Genomic DNA, 22,766 nt, shown 5'->3' on the forward strand with positions numbered 1-22,766 from the left:
CAGTGGAGTAGGGTTCCCTTTTCCCCGCAACCTCGCCAACAAGTGTTGTTGGTGCTTTTATTCATGTGGGCCAGTCTTACTGGCGTTAGGTGGTACCTCATTGATGTTTTAATTTGGATTTCCCTTATTGCCAGGGAACTTGAGCATTTTTTCATATGTTTATTTGCCATTTGGGTTTGTTCCTTTGTGAAGTGTTTGCCCATTTCCCGTGCCCATTTCTTGAGTGGCTTGTTTGTTTTGACATTTTGGTTGTTTTGTAGCTCTTTGTATATTCTGGAGATCAGCCCTCTATCACCTAAGTCGTGTGCGAAGATCTTCTCCCATTCTGTGGGTTGCCTTTTTACTTTGTTGATTGTTTCTCTAGCTGTACAGAAGCTTCTTAGTTTGATGAGGTCCCACTTGTTTATTTTGGTCTTGATTTCTACTGCATTTGGAGTCTTTTTTAGGAAGTGAGGGCCTACCCCTAAGTGTTCCAGTGTGTTTCCAACATTTTCTTCCAAAAGTTTGAAGGTTTCTGGATGTAGGTTTAAATCTTTTATCCATTTGGATTTGATCTTAGTATATGGTGAGAGATGTGGGTCTATCTTTTTGTTTCTGCAGGCTATCAACCAGTTGCCCCAACAGCATTTATTGAACAGACCTTCCCATTTGCCTGGGTTGTCGTTTGTCTTTTTGTCAAAGATTATTTGGCTGTATTTGTGTGGGTTCCCATCTGGTGTTTCTATTCTGCTCCATTGATCTTCTTCTCTATTTTTTTGCCAGTACCAGGCTGTTTTGATAACCACTGCCCTATAGTATGTCCAGAGATCTGGGACTGTGATTCCCCCTGCTAACTTCCTGTTCTTGAGAATGGTTCTAGCTATTCGTGGTTTTTTGTGTTTCCAGATGAACCTTTGAATCATTGTTTCCAGATCTGTGAAGAATGTTTTGGGCAATTTGATTGGGATTGCGTTGAATGTATATATTGCCTTTGGCAGTATAGACATTTTAATGATATTGATTTTACCTATCCAGGAGCATGGGATGTTACTCCATCTTTCTAGATCTTGTTCAATTTCTTTTTTAAGTAGTTTGTAGTTTTCCTCAAATAGGTCTCCTACATTTTTGGTTAGGTTAATTCCCAGATACTTCATGCTTTCCTTTGTTACTTTGAATGGTATCTTGCTGGTTAGATCTTTTTCCAACTTGGGGCTGTTAGCATACACTATGGCTGTTGATTTTTGTTCATTAATTTTGTACCCTGCCACTCTACCGAACTCTCGTATAAGTTCTAGTAGTCTCTGTGTTGAGCCTTTTGGCTCTTCCATATAAAGAATCATGTCATCTGCATATAGTGAAAGCTTGACTTCTTCATTTCCCATTTGGATTCCTTTGATTTCTTTTTCTTGTCTTATGGCCTCAGCGAGTACCTCTAGAACTATGTTGAATAGCAGCGGAGAAAGCGGACATCCCTGCCTTGTTCCAGATCTCAGTGGGAAGGGTTCCAGTTTTTCTCCATTCAGTATGATGCTGGCATTGGGTTTTTCATATATTGCTTTGATTATGTTGTGGATTTTTCCATCTATGCCTACCTTGGTTAGGGTCTTTAGCAGGAAGTTGTGCTGGATTTTGTCGAAAGCTTTTTCTGCATCTATTGATACTATCATGTGATTCTTGTTTTTCAGTTTTTGGATGTGGTGTATCACATTTATGGATTTGCGAATGTTGAACCATCCCTGCATTCCAGGGATGAATCCTACTTGATCTGGATGAATGATCTGTCTGATGTGTTTTTGAATTCTGTTGGGTAGGATTTTGTTGAGAATCTTAGCATCAATGTTCATCAAAGAGATAGGTCTGTAGTTTTCCTTCTCTGTAGGATCTCTGCCCGGTTTTGGGATTAAGGTAATGTTGGCTTCATAGAATGAGTTTGGAAGGGTTGCTTCTTTTCTATTGTTTTGAAGAGTTTGTAGAGGATTGGGGTTAGTTCTGTTCGGAATGTTTTGTAGAATTCTGGAGTGAAGCCGTCTGGGCCTGGGCTTTTCTTTGTTGGGAGGTCTTTAATCACTGATTCAATCTCTGCTTCAGTTATGGGTTTGTTCAGGTCGTTTGTTGCCTCTGGGCTAAGTTTTGGCAGGTGGTAGAAGTCTAAGAACTTTTCCATTTCTTGGTGATCTTCTGATTTGTTGGAGTACAGTGCTTTGTAGTAATTTCTGATTATGGCCTTAATGGATGCGGTGTCTGTTGTTATGTTGCCTTTTTCATCTTTGATGCTGTTAATTCTTGCTTTCTCTTGTTTTTTCTTTGTCAGTCGGGCCAGCGGGGTGTCTATTTTGTTTATCTTTTCAAAAACCAGCTTTTTGATTTGTTGATTTTGTGTATGGTTTTTTTTATTTCTATCTGGTTGATTTCCTCCCTTGTTTTGATGATTTCTTGTTTCCTGTTGTGTGTGGGGCTCATCTGCTGCTGCTTTTCCAATTCCTGGAGGTGTGTGTTTAGTTCCTGTATTTGGCACCTCTCTTGGGCCTTGACATGAGCTCCAATTGCGATGAGTTTACCCCATAGCACTGCTTTGGCAGTGTCCCACAAGTTTTGGAATGTTGTATCAGAGTTTTCATTGGTTTCCATAAATTTTTTGATCTCATCTTTAATTTCTTCCCTGACCCATTGTTCGTTCAATAGCATATTGTTCAACCTCCAAGAGTTTCTATATTTCCTTGGGCATTTTGAATTGCTGATTTCCAGTTTCATTCCATGGTGGTCTGAGAGGGTACATGGTATGATTTCTATCTTTTTGAAGTTATTTAGATTTGCTTTGTGTCCTATCATGTGGTCGATCCTGGAGAAGGTGCCATGTACTGCTGAAAAAAACGTATAATCTGTGGTCTTAGGATAAAAAATTCTATAAATGTCTACCAAGTCCAGTTGTTCTAATGTTTGTACGAGCTCTGTTGTTTCTTTGTTGAGTTTTTGTTTTGTTGATCTGTCTATAGTTGTTAGCGGGGTGTTAAGATCGCCCACTATTATTGTGTGTGTATCTATGTCTCCCCTTAAGTCTGTAAGTAGTTGCTTCACGAAGCTAGGTGCATTGGAATTAGGTGCATATATGTTCACGATTGCAATTACTTCTTGATGGATCAGTCCCTTCACCAATATATAATGTCCTTCTCTGTCCTTTTTGATGTCTGTCAGCTTGAAGTCTAGGTCATCTGAGATTAGAACAGCTACACCAGCCTTTTTTTCTCGTCCATTGGCATGAAATGTCTTTTTCCATCCTTTCACTTTAAATTTCTTACAGGATTTTCTGGTTAGATGTGTCTCTTGTAGGCCACAGATTGTTGGGTGCTGTTTGATGATCCATTCGGTTAATCTATGCCTTTTGATTGGTGAGTTTAAGCCATTTGTGTTTAGAGATAATATTGAGAGGAATTGGTTTTGGGCTGCCATGAGTGTAAGTGTGCAAGTGTGTATTTGCGACTATTAGAGTTTTTGATTGGTTGACTTTTCTTGTATGGATTTTAGTGGGGAGGTCTTCCCATTTGCCATCTTTGATTTTGGTTTGTATTTTTTCTTTCTGGGTTTAGCACCTTCCTGAGGAGATTTTCCAGAGCTGGTTTCGTGTTGATGTATTCTTCGAGTTTCTCTTTACTGTTGAAGTATTTGATTTCATTCTCAAATATAAATGAGAGCTTTGCTGGGTACATTATTCTTGGTTGGCAGTTGTTTTGTTTCAGGATTTGATAGGTTTTACCCCATTCTCTCCTTGCTTGGAGCGTTTCTTCTGATAGGTCGGCTGTGATCCTGATTTCCCTTCCCCTGAAAGTAATCTTATCCTTTTTTCTTACTTGTCTTAGAATGGTTTCCTTGTATTCACTTGAAGGTAGCTTGAGGACCACATGTCTGGGAGACGATTTGTTTGGGTCGTATCTACTGGGGGTTCTTTGTCCTTCCTGGATTTGTGCTAGATTTATATTTCCAGTATTCTGGAAGTTCTCCTGTATTATCTCATTGAGCACTCGTTGCAAGCCTGTCTCCTTTTCCACTCCTTCGGGAAGGCCTATTATTCTAATATTTGATTTTTTGAGGTTGTCTTTCATTTCCTGTATGGACCTATTGGCTTTCTCTAGATTTGTCTCCAACTGTTTGATGAGCTGCTGCCTTTCATTCTGATTGTCTTCCAATTCTGATATTCTGTCTTCTGCTGTGTTCATTCTGTTGGTTAGGCTTTCAATTTTGTTCTCTATATCAAGGATTCCCTTTTTGACTTGATTTATTTCTGCAGTGATATGGTTTTCGAATGCCTTAGACTCTTCCCAGCGCTTTTCACTCTCTCTGACGAATTTCATCATTAGCTTCTTAAAGTCCTTATCTGATAGTTCCTCTATGTCTTCATCTTGCATCTCAGATATTGGGATTAGTTTTTGGTTGTATTGGGAGGGAGTGCTTGATCTTTCCTCTGGGTCATTGCTTTTTCTGATACTTCTCCTCATTGTGTTTTTACTTCTTGTTGTTTTGAGATTTTAGCGGTGATTCAGCTGAGCTGGCTCTGGTTTGGGGTCTCCGGCTGAGCCCAGCAGGGCTTACTGCCTGAGTCACCAGCTGCTTTCAGGGTCTGTAGATCACAGCCCCAAGTTGGGTCAGGAGGCTTTGTGGGCCAGACCTAGTGCCAGGCCCCTTCCCCTGTGGCTCCCTCTCAAAGGCAGTGCCCTACAGATTCACTCTGCCGAGCCGCGCCTGGGCTTTGGATCACAAGGCTAATACAGCGGGGGTCTCTGCCTCAGTGCTGAGCCGAGACTCTCCTTCAGGGCTTGAGGTTAGCACAGCAAGGGCTCCTGCTGCTCGGAGCCTAAAATCCCCAACCCCGGCCTGTGCTGGGCTGGAGATCTCCGTGGCCCCAGTGTCAAACTCGGAAGCGCTGCTCCACCGGGCTGCGCTGCTCCACCGGGCTGCAACACCACAGGCAGGTCTTTCCGAGTGGGCTCCTGCTGGGAAAACCTGTCCGGCCAGTTCAGCTGAGCCCGCTCAGGTCTGGCCTCTCTAGCTGAGCCCAGCTGGGGACTCCGCCCTGAAGAAGCCACTTCCTCAGCTGCACTCTCTCAGGGATGGAAGCGGATCTTTGAGAGGCACAGAGCCCTTTAGGTGAGACGTGCCCCCACTAGTCTGCTCCTCTGCCCAGGACGTGAGGCCCTGTCGAGCATTGCCCAGCCTCTGGGGCTCAGGGCGAGTCCAGCAACAGGATCCACTGACTCTCCCTCAGCCAGTCCACAGCTCGGAGCCGATATGGGGATCTCTGAGCCCCAGTCCCACAGTGCTGCTCCTGTTCCCTCTGCACTCTCCCAGAGCCGCTGAGCAGCGGGTAGGCAAGCCTCTGGGAAATCTCCCCAGCTTTTCCTCCACTTCTGCAGGGATAATGCACCCAATGATCAGTCCAGTAGCCTCCTCTGGGGGCTCCTGCCTTCCAGGGGACTGGTGCCCCTGTCGGTGTGGGCGCCTATCCTTCCAGCCGCCTCTGTTTTCCCTGGGGCGGTTGAGCCTCTGCCGCCTTCCCCCTGCCTGGGATCGTGACTCACCAGGTTTCTCGCGGCATGCTGTATTTTCTTTCCTACTTTCTGCGGCTGTTCCTTCACGCTGTGTAGATCTTCTTGCTTTAGTGAACTCCAGTGACCTTCTCGCTCTTCTCCCTACAGTTTCGCGCCTCCTGGCCTGTTTCTCTGCTGGATCGGCTCCCCTCCTTCCCTACTCCACCCTACACCAGCTCTCTGCAGTCGGCCATCTTTTTCAGTCCAATGAGTAATAATTTCAAAAATAAGCATAAATACTAAGTATAACATTTAAAATGTTAGCATTAACCAAAAACATAGAAAATCATAGTAAAATCCGTTTTAGTTAATTTTCTGAAAATAATCAGGAATAAATTTTATCTGTTAACCTATAGGAATATCTGGAAAACACTACCTCAACCAAATATAGCAAACATGAAAAACACATTTCAGAGGTTTCCACATTCAGTATTCTCATTATTTTTCTTTTCCAAATTTACATAGGAGGAACAAATTACATATATTTCATACACGTTTTAAATTTAATAAATTTATTTTACTTTTGATGATGTTCAGATAGTTTAGATGGATGTATGCCCATGAGGACCACTAAGTAGGGTTGGAAGGTTTGAGAAATGGGAGAAAGTGGATGAGATGATTACTTACATTTTTTTTTTCTTCCTGTAACTAGGAAAAGAATGGGAATGGGCTACTCCCAGCAACCCAACAGCATCAGTACCCTGTGATGAGGGGCAGGTACTCTATGTCATTCTAGGGTCCCTGATGTTCATCATGGTTCCAAGGGTACTGCTTACATAATTTCAGCAGTTCTGAGATGCTGTTGATTTCATTGCTCTAAGGTTAAGGAAATCCTTTCAAGATTATTGGCTGTTATACTCCACTATAGAATCTGCACTTCCCAGATACTTGCTGTGAAAGCTCGGCCAGCAGATTTATACAATTTTTTCTGCCTTTCACCCTCTGTCACAGAATTAAGCATTCTCAGCAGGCCTCAGTGAGCCGCTCTGTCCACCATATCCACCTTGCATGCCCTCTGCTGCATAGACTTCACCAACCAAGGAGGCCTAGTTCTGACACATGCACTTCATGGTCTGACCGCAGATTCATTCATATTCCTCACAGTTTCTATTTTGAGTTCAGAGGTCCATTTAGAGGAGAGATTCCCCAAAATTCTCTTAAGGCTATTCCAGACCTACCTCTATTGTGTGTGAGACAGTGTGAGGTCCAGTTCAACCCAGCACCCACATCAGCCAACACACACAAGTAACTGTAGTCATCCAGTCAGTTCTGACCCCATTCCCATCACATAAGCAAAACAACAGATGCAGTGGTGCAGCTTAACACTACCTACAACATACCCAGCCCTCATGCACACAAGCAGGAACTATAGCCTAATTGGAATGGCCCCTAAAAACTCCCATTAAACCTGTCCCAGCCCTAGTTCCTGTGCATGCCTGTATGTCTAATCCCATTCAGCTCTCATACAAACCAATGGGTGCTGTAGCCTTGCCCAGAAAATCAAAACCCATTCATTATCCAGCTCACATTTGAATGCTACCAACTTTGTAACCAGGCATGAACATACTCCTGTATTTAATGATCAGAAGTGAGAGCTGCAGCCCATCAGATAGGTACCCACAGTTTCCCTATTAGGCCCACTCCCAGTCCCAGATCTTGCACTTTCTGGGTTGTACTGTGTTGGAGCCTGACAGGATTTCTTAAATCCTGTCACTTGTCAGATGATGATGGAGTAGAGATTGACCAGCCTGCACTTATTCTGGCTCATGCATGTACCAGTGGGTACAGGTGCCTAGTCAAGTCTGGCTCTCCCCATAACGCAGTCCACATGCAGGCCAGTGGGTTTTATATCACTGCCAAGCCTGGTCTGCCCCAATCTCATATCTCATACTCACCAACAAGAATAGTATCCCAGCAGGGGAGATCTACAGTTCTCCCACTGGGCTCACCAAGTGCCCCCACTACAACCACCAGGTCGTATATGCAGTGGCAAGTGTAGTGACTCAGTGTGACATGACCTACCCTACCTCAACATTCATCATCAGGTGCCACATCCTAGCCCGGGCCAGCCCTGATGTGAACTGCCTGGTTCTACTACCAAAATAGACCTGTCCCATACCCGTTTCTAGTTTTCATATCCACCAGTGGGTGCTTTCATATCCACCATCTAGCATGCTGCAGCCCAAGCCCAGACCTGACCCACATATGCCAGCAGGTTCCTGCCTTATCTCGGCTGCTCCCAGCTTTGGTTCTTGCACTCGCCAGTGGTGAATACATTCTGACAGAAGAGTTCCCGTAGATCTTCTATCCACTCACCTCCCATTCACAGATCTCACACATACTTGTGAGTTCTTGGCCCAGCTTGTTTTGGCCCACTTCTTGTCCAGGCAAATATAGCAGCCTTGCAAAACTGGCCAATTCTCAGTCTCACTGTTGGATACTATAGGCTACCCATGCCTGAGTCATTACCAAGCCTGGCTCTCAAGAGGTTCAGAGGGTGCTGAGACATAGCCCAATCTGTTTGACACCCACCTGTTTATCACAAGAGTCACCAAGCACTAATCACCAAGCCACATCCATGCCAAGAGATGGTGCAAATATTTTCAGTCCAGTTCGCCACACCAATCCTGGCACTCTCATTCCCCAGTGGGAACCACATTCCGACCAGGGCATCCCATTACCTTGCCAACCAGGCCCCTTCTCAGTCCAAGATCTTGCACATGCCAATGGTTTCCAACCCAGCCCATCATGGCCTATCCCCTGTCTTTGCCTTTGCTATTGGCTGTTGCATCCTGCCCTGGCATGACTTGCCCCTAGTACCAACTCTCACTGGTGTGTGCCTCAGCTCATTCCTGCCCAATCTGCCCTTATCCTTGTCTTTTATGCAAAGCAGAGGGTGTGACAGCACCCACTCTTCATCCTGACTTCTGTACATGCCAGTGTTCCACAACAAGTGGAGCAATGTAGAAGGACATTGTGAATTTTTACCATGCAAAACCAGAGCTAGCTTCAATTACTCCTGAAGGCACCAGGAGCAGTTCATATGGAGATTAATGGACAGGAAACCTCCTGGTTCACAGGTTTAGATAAAGGATCTACTAGAGGAACAAGGTGTGTATTGAGAGACTGCCCTTGCTGTCGAGAAGTAAGTGGCTCAAGCCTCTCCTCCCTGGATGCCTATGCGACAACCTTTATTTAAAAATCTGATGCTGTTAATAAATTATGGCTATTGACCATCAGTCATAGTCCACACGTGTCATTATCAGGCTCCATGCACCAAGTCCATTGCTGCAGGATAGTGAACAGAGCAGCTTTGCCCAGGCTGACCAACACCCAGCTCTTACTCATGATCATCAAAGGCCATTACAGCACACCTGGAGTTTTGCTCCATCGGGTCTACTCCAAGCCCCAGAGCTCAATGGTGCTAGGCCCTCTTTTCTCAGTCTGCCCCTGAGTCTTGGCCTTTGTATGTGCTCATGGATGCTGAAGCCAGGACCTTCCTACACCCAATTCTTGGGTGCATTCGCAGGTGCTGCCACCTGGATCAGCCTTGCATTATTCCAACCCCAGTTTCCATGACTATCAGTGAGTTCCATGGTCATGCCCAGCTCAGTCCATCACCACCCCCAGATCTTGAGCAAACCAGCTTGTCTGGTAGTCCCTTAGTGACTCCCAGGGATGAGCCCACAAATCCCACACAGAATGTTCCCTAACACAGCTATATTGAGTGCCAGTTTGTGACATGACCTAGCCTGACATGGCCCACCCTGCCTCATCTCTCACTCGTGAATACTGTGCACTTGTCCTTCCTGGCAGACCCCCTGACCTAGCTTTCACATGTGCCACTAAGTGGTGGTTGATGCTAACTAGCCCAGCTCTGGTATCCCACATAGGCAGGTTCATTGCTCTGATGCAGAAAGATAATCTGGTTCCATCGTCAAAACCAGCCTGTGTTAGCCACCCATTTACATGCAAGTGCAACAGCTTGACTGGTAGAAGTCACTTAGATTTCATCACAAATTGCATTGTTCTCCTTCATAGTATTCCCTCCCACATACACCCATATTCCCTTTGCTGAATAATCCACACCTCACATGCCTGTAAGCATGCACATCCCCAAATTCAGTTTCCTGGCAGTATAGTGTACGGGCCTGGGCCCTGCACCCTTGCCTGGGTCCCACAAACACTCTTGAGAATGGGTCCTCAGACCCTTTCTGATAGCATGCTGTTGTCTGCCCGTGTGCTAGCATCAGTCCCTCAGATCACTTTAGCCACATTTCTCCCAACAGTGTAACACCCTTCTAGGTACAAGGCAATCTAGGTATTTGCCTATAGCTGGGGCTCATATACACTTTTAAGAGCATTCTGACAAATGCTTTCTTAATTCCCCCAATCTTTCCTTTCTTATTTTCTTTTGATTTTTTTTCATGACATTCCTTCAATATACTTGATAATGGCAAACTTAACCCTTCACTATATAAAATATTTAACAAGTAGTAGAGGTTCTTGAGTTAGGACAGTTATAGCACTTCAAGTCCCTCCATAAACTGATTAAAATCTAATGTAAATAGTGAAAAAAAGCCAAGCTTAATTATCAACATCTAAATAGGAGTTTCTATAAGATAACACACTCTGAAATCAAAACACTAATTGCATCTAATCAAGTAAATATTTTGCCTTCATATTCAGAATGATAAATGAAGTTACCTGAAGGTCCTCAAGCTTTGAGTGCCTATTCATGGATTTCATAATGCTTAAATAAATGAAGTCTGTTAAACATATTTTCTGGAACATTTGTTAACAAAACAGTCTGAGAGATTTTACCCCATCACTATTTAGTAGAAGGGAGCCTCCTGCTTAAAAGATCACTTAGATGAGATTAAAAAAGAAAACGGTGTACCCATAAGGAGATGTCATTCTCTGGAAACCTGTGGGGAATTATTATCTTGCTGCTTTAGGGCCAAGTTCACAGGATGCTGTTCATGCTGCAATTTTGCCTTCCTGTTATTGTTCAGGCTGAACTGATATAGCAGACCACAAGAGCATCTGAGAATAGATTCCAACACCAAACTAATACATTAATGGTGCCTTGGATGTCCCCAAAAGTAAGTGGAAACCATAAAAACACACCATCCTATACTCAAAGAACACATGCCATTACAGAGAAGCTGTGTCCCTGATATGTTTATTATTGTGTTGTGGTAGCAACTATCTTGACAAGCTAGGTACTACCATGAGGACTTAAAATGCCTTGGAAGGTTTTTGTTTGTTTGTTTGTTTGTTTGTTTTAATAGAAAATGCACTTTTGTAACTAGTTCTTTGCTTTTCATTTCATCTTGTTATTCATTATCACAGTCCTGGTAATCCAGGATTCAGTAACCTTTTAAGGATTAACTGTGACTTAGACAAACCAGTAGGTTACCTTCATCACAGACTAGCATCCTAGATTTTGATGCTAAACTTACTTTGATTCTACTAGTATTTCTCATAACTCAATACTTTTCCCTCATGACCTCCCTGGCTAATTCAGCAGGCTACATTAAACAGCATGGCATTAGTGACTAATTCACAAAGTTCAAGGATCCACTCAGACCCCTTACCCCTGGGACTTTCGAATGAGCATCCACCACACTGGCAGGACTAAAGACACAGGCCATGCTGGACACTCAATCCCAGATGCCAATGGATCCAGCCCCCACATTGCCCACACTGGCATTGCTTGCATCACCTTGGCATCTCTTTGTGAACTGGATGGTGTTGTAGTCCAACCAGCCCCATCTGGTTTTCAGATTTGCCAGTAGATTTTATGAACTAGCCCAACTCCCTGATCTAAATCACATGTGGCTCTGGTGTGTAATGTAACCTTGCCTGGTGTGGTATACTTCTTACTATAGAGATCATTGTCAAGTGCAAACAGGGAGAGATTCACCAACTTGTATCCCTCTGATTTCTTATGAAATCACTTCCTATAACACACAAAGTACAGCATTCAATCAGCAGTAGTGAATATGGTACTCTTAGCTGTTTCCAGATCCAGGTGCAAATGCTTTCACACTTTCTCTGATCAATGTGAACATGAACATGGGTTTCATATAGTGTTGGAATGTGTTGAAGAATATTATACACTTCTCTGTTGAATTGATACCTTAATCATTCTAGAATGCCCTTCTTCATCTTTTAGAAGAAGTTTTTGCAGCATCTGTAGCTTATTTTGCCTTGATTTTACTAGGAAATTTTCTGCCTTCCTGTTCTTTCATTTTATTATCATTCTGGATTTTTCTTTGTAGAACTTTCTTAAGCATTTTTATTATAGTGGATTGTTGCTGGCAAGTTCTTTCAATTTGTTTGTTCTTAGGTACTTATGACACCTTCATTTGCAAATGAGAGGTTTGCTCAATGCTGCATTGTATATTTCCTAGTTATTTCAAAACCTAGAATATGCCCCTCTATTCTCTGCCAGATTGTAGGGTTGCTGATGACAAATCAGCTTTCAGTCTAATTGGAAATCCTCTAAGTGCAACCTGGCAGTTCAATTATGCATATTTTATAACCTTTATATTTATTGCTGATTATTTGCCTATAATACATATTTTTTCTTTTTTGTTTCATTTTTTCATTAATTACATTGTGTTATGTGACACAGTTTTATAGGTATTGGGATTGCCCCCACACCTCCCCAAACCCTCCTCCCATCATGGATTCCTCCACCTTGTTGCATTACCACAGTTCAAGTTCAGTTGAGATTCTTTCATTGCAAGCATATACCAAGCACAGGGTCCAGCATCTTATTATCCAGATAAATTCAACAGTTTCTTGGGGAGACCATCTCTGGTCTGAAGTTAGAGCCAGCAAAGTATTATCCCAATCAATTGAAAGTCCCAACATAACATCAGCAACAATTTATAACGTTGTGAAGCTAAATGACATAGTATTGAGTAACCAATATATTAAAAAAATGCAAATTCTTAGCTACATCCTGTGACTTCTTCGTTGACATTTCAATTTTAGTTTATATACAACTGGATTCTATATACCTTAAAATTGCTAAGATTACTATTCAGCTGTCTTGTGTCTATTTTCATTATAGTAATTAGCATTTTATAGCATTGAAGCATTATCTTCGCTGAACCTGGCTTTTTTTTGGGGTAGTCTAGAGTGGCTTATAGCTTTAACAAGACATGTGTCACCAGTTGAGGCACAGAACAGTTTTTTTTGGGGGGGGTGTGCAGAGAAATCTTCAAAACCTTAGCGATGAGTAACTAATCTTTGTGTCCCACCTAGTAAGGTGTAAGTGAATCCATGCTGACCATTCCCTGTCTGATTCTAAGCTTTCCTTTTTGTTTTCTGTCGATATATTCTAGATTTTTTGTTTATTTTTTTGAGGGGTTTCCGGAGAGATCCTGATGGTCATTGCCAGACAGGGTGGGGACCCAAAGTTGGAACCAAGCTAGGACCAGAGAAAACTCCCCTCCCTAGTCCCAAAGGAAGTTTACTGTTCTTCTGTTTCTGCGGACTGCTCAGGGTTCCTGGCTGTTGTTCTGATGCCCTTGGATCAAGTGAGGAAAGGGTTTGGACTTCTTCCATCCAATGTGGTAGATCCAAATGGGGGTGGGTGACCTCAGAGTTCTTGGCCTCCGAAGGTACTCCAATTCCCCATGGTCTCTTTGGCAGTTGGGATGTAGTCCTTGGTACCCATACTGATAGTCCTTGGAGAGGATCGGGAGTCTTCAGGGTTGGGATACAAGCCTCCTCCTGTCCTCCTGCTCCGCTGTGGGGTTCCCCCTGCTCTATGCATATGACCGCCTGTTAAGAGGTTGTCAGGATCCCTCTTGATTCCCCCTATATGTCTTTGTAGTTTAACTATTGTCTAATGCTGCTTTGAGTCTGTTGTCTATGAGTTACCAGTTATGAACCTGGTAGGATATATTTCATGTCTTCCTCACACATTCTAGGAGATGGAAGATTTCAATGCTCTCCATCCCCATTACAGAATAATATAGGGTATTAAAAGTATATTAGGTTTTACAGTTCTTTGATGTAGATCATATAGCAATCTGACAAACATTGATTGTTGGTACATTGGTTACTTCACAATATCTTATTGTATGTGTGATGGGCTGTCTGAGGTTGAGATAATATTACATTTTACAGGTACTAGTTTTCAAATTGGCATCATTTCATCTTAAATTAAGGCAAACATGTGGTATCTAACCTTTTGGGATTGGCTCATTACCCTTAGCATTATGGTTTCCAGTTGAGCCCATTTGGCCACAAAGAACTGTATTTTTTTTTAATAACTGAGTAGTATTTCATGGAGTAGATGAGCTATAGCTTTCTTATCCAGTCTTCTGCTGATGGGCATATTGGTTGTTTCCATATTTTTGCAATTACTGATTGTGCTGCTATGAACATAGGGGTGCATGTTGGTTTCTCATGTAACAGGTGTTTTGGATATATTCCTAGGAGTGCTATTGCTGTGTCATATAGTATGTTGATTTTGAGTTGTTTGAGTGTTCTACATACTGATTTCCATAGAGGCTATACCAACCTGCAGCCCCACCTGCAGTGGAGTAGGGTTCCCTATTCCCTGCCTCCTTGCCAGCAAGTGTTGTTGGTGTTTTTTTTTGCCTCTTCTTACTCTGGTATTGAACTAATATTATGTTACTTTGAGAAGGTCATATTGTCTATCTTGCTCTGCTTTCTGACACTCTTGAATTAATGTTTTGTCATTTCTGGAGACATTTCTTGGTGTCCTTCTCTGTTGTCTTTCATTTCTTTAAACTATGCTCCTTATGTGGATATGCAATGGTGTGTGCTCTTTGCGCCACATAAATCTGGGAAAGGCTCAGGGCAACAATAGAGTCCAGTGTGAGACCCAAGTTGGCTTTTAAGATTTCTGTTGTCAGCAGCAAGGAGGACACAGTGACATTTACTGGCATAAGCCCAGCCTCACCTCCTCTCTTCCAAGTTGATCAATGCTTCAGGTTACACATAATGCTATACATGAACCAAATGTCAACTAATTTGCTTACAATCTAGTGCATTTAAACCTAGCATAGAATGGGTAACATTCTGAAACTAGGTGTAACTATTCACTTAGAAAGCTACATTATATATAAAATCTATGATGGAATCCCTCAGAGTAGAATTCCAGCAAATATTAGCCATAAAAAATTTAGCCATAATAAGAGACATGTGTCTATGTGTCCACATGTACATTTCATTAAGGTCATTTATTTAACACACGATTTAGTTAGGTAATCCAAGAAGATCAAGTTGTTAATTCATGGGAATGCTAATAAAGATAAATGATGTTTGAAGATAAATCCCTGAATTCATATGAATAACCCCACAAATAATAGCTTAATACTACAGTGTAAAATGAAATAAACTTGTATAAAATGTGAAATTACTGACATTTATTAAAACAGATTCTGCAGCTTATCTACAGATAATCATATTCTACATATTAACATGTTCTGCAGATTATCATACTCTATTATATGCTGCAGAAGTATATTGCAAATAAACAAATATTTCACTTGAAATATGCTCAAGTACTACAGACACTGTGAAATGTTATGTGTATGCTTCTAGAAAATGTACGTTTCTTTTTTTAAAAGATTTTTTTTTTTTTACAAAGTCAGATATACAGAGAGGAGAAACAAAGAGGAAGATCTTCCGTCCGATGATTCACTCCCCAGGTGACCGCGAAGGCCGATGCTGCGCAGATCCGAAGAGGGAACCAGGAACCTCATCCAGGTCTCCCACACGCAGGTTCAGGGTCCCAGTGCTCTAGGCTATCCTCGTCTGCTTTCCCAGGCCACAAGCAGGGAGCTGGATGGGAAGTGGAGCTGCCGGGATTAGAACCAGCACACATATGGGATCCCGGGGCTTTCAAGGTGAGGACTTTAGCTGCTAGGCCACGCCGCCAGGCCCGAAAATGTTCTTTTCTGGACAAAGTACTGTATGGTGCATAAACTTCTTTTTTTTTTTTTAGTAATTATTTTGCATTATGTGACAGTTTCATAGGCTCTGGGAATCTCTCCACCCCTCCCCAAGCCCCTCCCCCCTGGTGGATTCCTCCACCTTGATGCAGTATTACAGGTCAAATTCAATCAAGATTCTTTCCTTGCAAACGTATACCAAGCATAGAGTCCAGCTACTTATTGACCAGGTGGGTTGAACAATTTCTTGGGGAGACCATTTCTGGTCCGAAGCTAGAGCTGGTAGAATATCATCCCAGTCAATTAAGAGTCCCAATATAACATCAACAGCAATTTGCAATATTATGGAATTGACATGGTTTTGAGTAACCAGTATGTTAAAAAAAAAAAAAAAACAAGTTCTTAACCACAACCTATGATTAGCTCATTGACATTTCAATTTTAGTTTATATACAGGACCGGCTGCTATAATGGTGCATAAACTTATAGTGCATAAGTTTAAAATTGTCAAAATCCATTAGCTTCCACTAAAATACCTGAAGAGGCTGGAAGGGAATTTTGAGGAGATCCAAAAGAAAGCATAAACAAAATAAATTATTTTGGGGAATGGAGCAAACTAAGGAGCAAGTTTTCCAATCTTCTAGATTTCTCAGGCATATCACAAATCTATTTTGGATTAAAAAGATTGGACAGCAAAAGGTAATTAAAACTAACTGCAAGCATTACAAGCTGACATTGAAATCATATGAGAATCAATATGTTATTTTTCACACATTAAATAAGCTAACAAACTAAAATTCCACATTACAGAAACTTCTCAATTGAGAGTGGTATTTAAAATGGGTACATCAATAAAATGCTTGTAGAAAATAATCACAAAATAGCATGAAATCATATGCATCAAATGCATATTTAAAAGAAGTGAAATACTGAAATTAATATATCCAGTACAGAGCATGTGATGCTCGTGAGAACAAACTCAGTTAGCTAACCTTATATGAGTAAAATCATTTTTAAACGTTTATTTTATTTTTATTGGAAGGTCAAATATACAGAGAACTGGAGAGTCAGAATGGAAGATCTTCCATCTGGTGCTTCACTCCCTAAGTAGCCACAATGAGCAGAGCTTGGCTGATCCAAAGCCAGGAGCTGGGAACCTCCTCTGGGTCTCTCACATAGGTGCAGGGTCCCAATGCTTTGGGCCATCGTCAGCTGCTTTCCTAGGCCACGAGCAAGAGCTGGATGGGAATTGGGCTGCTGGGATTAAAACTGGAGTGCTTATGGGATCCTGTTGCAAACAAGACAAGGAATTTAGTTGCTATGCTACCACTCTTGGCTCAAATAAATTCATTTTGAAATAGACTGATTTTTAGCACAGTCAGGGTAAATATATTGAATCTAATGTACTTAAAATACATTAGGAATTTTATTCCTACAAAGAAATTACAGACAGCATTATAATCATTTATATTATGTAAGTTTCCAAAACAGACCACAAGATACAAATCTATGAATTCAGGAGTTTACAGGGTCAGTAAGTATTTTTTTAATATTTACTTATTTGTATTGGAATGTCAGATAAACAGAGAGGAGATGAGAAAAGAGGAAAATCTTTGTCTGCTGATTCTCTCCCCAGTTGGAGGCAATGTCCCAAGCTGAGCTGATCCAAAGCCAGGAGCCAGGAGATTCTTTTGGGTCTCTCATGCAGGTGCAGGGTCCAAACACTTTGAGTTGTCCTCAGGAGTTTTCTCAGGCTACATGCAGGAAGCTGGATGGGAAGTGGGGCTATGGGACATGGTGTGGTACGCAAATGTTCTCCCAGGTGTATGCAAGGCCATCACTTTAGCAACTACTTTATTACTCAGGGCCAAATAACTGGAAATTTAAGAAAAACACTTAAATAATGTCTATAGTGTGTGCCATCTAGGAGGAAGAAATCTTTGTGAAAAACACATAAGAATCTAAAAACATTTCAGTGAGCTTATACAGTGTCAAAGTAGAGATAATAATTATCTTAACACAAATACAGTGTAGTTAAAGCTAGAATTGGACACGTAGTTGCTAGGCATTCAACAAGTATAGGTAAATTTTGATTTATTTGCAAGTAAGGAGAATTAAGATTTAGGTGTTATAAAGAGCTTCTCATGAGCACAGGCAGAAAATACATTCCTCTACACAAAAATTATAAGAGGAAGAAATTTCAATACATGGAAAACTTTGAAATAAGACAGACATATAGGTTTTGACTGTGATACAGTGAAAATAAATGATATACTTATAAAATTATTCATAATCTATCACATTGAAAATTCTGTATGCTTGAATATTTCCCAACTGATATATTTTATCTTTTTGACTTACTTTATTAACTCTTGAAATGTCTTGCACATATTGATTACTTTTTCCAGAATGTCAACTATTCTTTTATCAGAACTAATAAACACCAAAGGACTGACAGTGGCATAGATGCTTCCCAAAAGACACTGGATATGCGGTATAGCTTGGTCATATTTCCACAATATGTATAAGAAGGATGTGATGATGACATCGACACAGTGCATAATCACAAACAAGCTCACAATCAATAGGACAGTACAGGTGGCCCTTTTTGCTGGGGAGGTTCTTGGGGAAATGCTCATGCTGTGAAGGTACTCAGACTTCCTCTGATGGCTACATAAGAAAATCACCATGTATATGCTGGAGAGCAGCATGATTCCTACAAAGAAGATGTTCTGGGACAAGTTAAGCATGCGATATAGTGCCCTGACAATGGAATTAATTGAGGCGAGGGAGCAGTACTTACTGACATTGAGTAGAATTGTCCTGTTGGAATGAGCTACAGTGTAGAGGATCATGCTGCTATTGGAACACAGGCTGAAGCAACAAATACAGAAGAAAGCAATGGCAACATGTTTTCTGAGTTTATATTTAAATCTTGACAAGTAGAAGGAGCTGGGACTGATGGTGATGACCTGAACAATGCTCAGCAGACAGGTGGTGGAGATGGAGAGACCCATAGACACTCTACTCACATAGAGCATAACTTTACAACTTAAATCATTTGGAAATCCCAGGGATTTGAATATGTCTGCGGATAAAATATCTAGAGTGGTAAGTAGCATCACTATATGGACAAAAGCCAGCTGACAAGTGATCATGTCTGTTGGTCTAGGTCTAGTAATTTGATGGATTGTGAAGATGTGGAAGACAAGGAGGAAGGTATTGGCTAAGATACCAATGCCAGCTTGGAAAAAATACACATTTTTCAGTGATAACATTGCTGGATATTTTGCTCATGACAGCATATTTGAAGATGTTTCAACTACCTATGAAGCAAAACACAGTCCGCATATTACCATATATATCTCTGTTAATATGAAACTCATGCAAAATCATCCTTTTTATTTTACCCACTACTTTAATAAACTTCGAATGTTTACTAAAATTATTGATAGTAACACTTCTGCATTACTTATTCTATAACATGAAAGTTTGTCAGTATATATCATTTTTCAAGCTTTTAAAGAACCCTCTGTTTAGGTAATTCAACATAAATTCTTCAACAAAACAATACAATCTTAATTTGGTTTCCCAAATATTTTGAAATTGGTTCTCTGTAAATACACACATACATGCATATGCATAGCATATATACATATGTATGCATTTTGCTACATATTTGTGTATATAATGCTATATATACATATATAAACACATGTGCAGCAATGGACTTGGTACATGGAGCCTGCAAATGACACACATGGACTACTGACTGATGATCAATAACAAAAGTTTATTAACAGCATCAGACGTTTAAAAGAAGGTTGTCCCTTAGGCATCCATGAGGGGGCTTGAGCCATTTGCATCTCAACAGTAATGTTTCCCAATACTCTAGCACATCCTTCATCTGAACCTGTGAATCAAAAGACATCCCCTCCATTCATCTCCATATCACCTGCTCCTGGGCCTTGTAGAGGAACTGCTGCTAGTCTCTCTCTCTCTCTCTCTCTCTCACTCACTCTCTCTCTCTCTCTCTCCCTCTCTCTACATATATATATATATATATATATATATATATATATATATAGACTCAAATTCAGAAATAAACCACAGAAATAGAAAATCTTTTCTCAACCACACACCACGCCATGTGGTAATGTAGGAATCATTGAATTTTTTATTAAATGGATGCTCAACATCCTCCAGAGCTTAAACTAGTAAAGCAAAAAGAATTGTGTATCACCTTTGAGCTCACTAACTGATTGACTATTTCCACATCTGAATGATCCTGATCAACTCATTTAGTAACACACTTTAAGAAGAAATAATCTATTACAATAATTATGAGTAAATATGGAACAGTATTGCAATATTCATATATTGTGAGCCATTCAGTAAAACAAGTTAATGACAAAATGGTGACCAGATTAGAATATCAACATTTTCTTCGTCCACAACAGCAATATTTGCCTGATACTCTCATAAGTTTTATTATATTTATAGGGAGAAGCATTTGAAGACATACGACAGCATTTACAACCCTAGAACGTAACAAGAACTTTTGATGAACAAATATGTGTGAGGAGGTTGATAGTGCTGATTAACAAAATTGAGTCAGCTGGCAGAATCTACCAATAAAAATCATTTCCACTATAATAAGTTTGACTCAAGAATATTTTTCTCAATAAATTGGACAAATTTTAGAAGAATAAAGATAATAAGGATCTAACAGCATTGATTATCTGCAATGCATCAGCTATTCTTTGGAAATGATGCATAATGCAGAAAAATGAAAAATGCAGCATTAATCACGAGAATATGCAAAATGTGAAAAATTGTGTTTACAGAACCGTTGAGAGAAAGAAAAGAAAAACAGAGGTAACAAAAATTCAGTGTAAAGTAGGAGAAAAAAAATGCAGCAAAATAAGTTAATAGGAAATCATTATCTATGAGTTTTTAAAGAAAGTGCTGCATAGAATTGTAATACCAACAGAATCATGTATATACAAGAAAGAGAAATGAAAGTGCACTTTTAAGTTTTCACACATGTCAGCCTATAAACCACTAAAACAGGAAGGCGATAGCCAGAGCAACCTGTCAAGTACTGACTTTAGAAAAAGGTAAAAAAAAAAAAAAATGTGCCCTCTGCTCCAAGTTCCCTGTTCAAGAACACTGGGTAGAAGCTAAATAAAAGTTACCATTGTTCTGCAATATCACCAAAATGTACAGAGTCAGTTCAGATGTGTTACATCTAATTAGAGAAAATTGAAATCAATGAAGAAGTTAGATTTAAAAATGTTGCAATAAATGATAGCATTTGCAATTGCAATTCACGTCAGCAAAAATATAAAACTATAATCCTGCAAACCTATACACTCTTGTGCTTCTGTAATTCATGAAATTACAGAATTCATTAATCTAAGATTCACATCATGAGTGGAAATTTTCTTAGCTCTACACTGAAGGATAGACTGCTTCATCCTAGAAGCCACAGACACTCACCCAGTTAAGCCTCTGATGGGACTCCATAGAGAAATAAATCCTCAACATGTGTTTATAGTGAGGAGATGGTACTACCTCATCTCCTTACAGGCCAATTATTCCCACTTCACTTATACAAGCAATACAATTTTGGCCTGTCATCTTTAGAAGAATATCCACTTGAGGGAAAAGGTGAACTTTCCTGGTCTCTGGGAGGCATCAGTGGAAAGCATCTGGGTGCCACTCTTCTCACCTGCGAACTCAATTCTCTGAGGCAGGGCTGCCTGGACTGGTTGCCTGTTCTCAGTCCTTGTTAACTGACAAGAGGAAAACACTAAGCTTAACTTCATGACAAGTTCAGGCCACAGCTGGTTTCTCAAGAGAGCGCCACTGTCCAGGGGACTCGTAATGACATTCCAACTGAGTCTCCTGTGTGGATATCAGGGAAAAATAAACACCTGTAAATCAGGAAATGGTCCTCTCTCCCACTCCTCCATGAGAAGTGATATTTTTATCCAATAAGAAACATCCCTGATTGAGGGCATCTGCATCGCTAGCAGAATGCAGGCTGCAATTCCTTCTCTCCAGGGTAACACAGTACCCTGGGACAGAAAGGGTAGATTCCGTGTCAACAGCACAAAGGATAAAGTTCAAATGGCCTATTAAAGATGCCACACCCACTCTCCTGTCTTGTGCCACATCTCCCTCAGCCTTCTCTGCAAGTTTCACTGACAGTCACTTTGTTTCACACACTCAGACGTAAAGAATTAGCCTACCAGCTATACCCAGCAGCCACCTCACTTTTTTACTTGCCAAAGATTGAATCTTACATGAGTGGAACAGCTACATCTTTGATCCCCTTTATAAATCCAACACCTCCTGATTCTAAAGTGGTGATGCTGATTTTCACAAGCATATCCTCACCTGCACAGTGACAGTCTCTTAATTAACTTCTGGTCAGCCTTTCATGTATCATCTTTAACTCATTATTGCACTGTTACCAATTGGAGCTGTGTGAGGACCCACCTTCCCAGTCCTATAAGAATGCTGTTTTTTGAAATGGAGGCTTCTGCGAAACTAGATATACTAGGTTTGCCTTTTTAGGCTCACGGTGTAGAGCTGTTGCTGTCCTTCATTTTAATTATTCAGTCAAACTGATTAACATATCCTCACTAGCCAATGTATATTTTTTGTTGAAATACATTTCTTTATGTATACGTAAATGAACACATACATTCAGAAGCAGAAATTCATGGAGAAAGATAGATTTTTTTATGTACTTGTTTACTGCCACAGAATACTGATGGCTCAGTCTGAGTTTGCATGCCACTGTGACCAAGGAAATTCATCCACATGACTTCGATGGGTAGTAGGAACTGAACCACATGATGCTTCAGCTGCTACCTTCCTGGGATTATGATAACCAGAAGCAGAAATCAGAATCATACACCAGACTTTCTAACATCAGTACTTTAATACAGGAAGTCAGGATTTTAACAATAGGCCAGAAATTATACCATCACCACTAAAAGGCTCTTCTCTATGCAAAATAGAAATCCATAATATATTATTCAGTGTGATCATATGCAGTCGATTAGTCACCAAAATGTATACTTTGAGTCTAACTGAAATGCTGTGTCCTGTAATCAACATTTCACAATTCCAAATTGCTACCCTATACTGTGTAACAAACTTTGGAAACCAATTATTTCTTAATTGTCATGTCTTTAGTAAATGAACAATATAGGCTTTTGAGGATGGCTGAGAGAATCCTCACAGC

General features: G+C 40.7%; 1 protein-coding gene across 1 annotated transcript; it reads right to left on the minus strand.

The window, feature by feature from the left end:
* Window positions 1-17,862: 17,862 nt before the first annotated feature.
* LOC131481727 (vomeronasal type-1 receptor 94-like) lies at window positions 17,863-18,783 on the minus strand. Its single transcript, XM_058671861.1, has one exon. It carries the CDS (start codon window positions 18,781-18,783, stop codon window positions 17,863-17,865), a length of 921 nt encoding a protein of 306 aa, XP_058527844.1.
* Window positions 18,784-22,766: the final 3,983 nt, after the last annotated feature.

Source organism: Ochotona princeps, chromosome 13 (genome assembly GCF_030435755.1).
Source record: "Ochotona princeps isolate mOchPri1 chromosome 13, mOchPri1.hap1, whole genome shotgun sequence".
Taxonomy (NCBI): Eukaryota; Metazoa; Chordata; class Mammalia; order Lagomorpha; family Ochotonidae; genus Ochotona; species Ochotona princeps.

Excerpts from the sequence above, each read along its gene's own strand:
- LOC131481727 (XM_058671861.1), bottom strand. The coding sequence starts at position 18,783 with ATGTTATCACTGAAAAATGTGTATTTTTTCCAAGCTGGCATTGGTATC.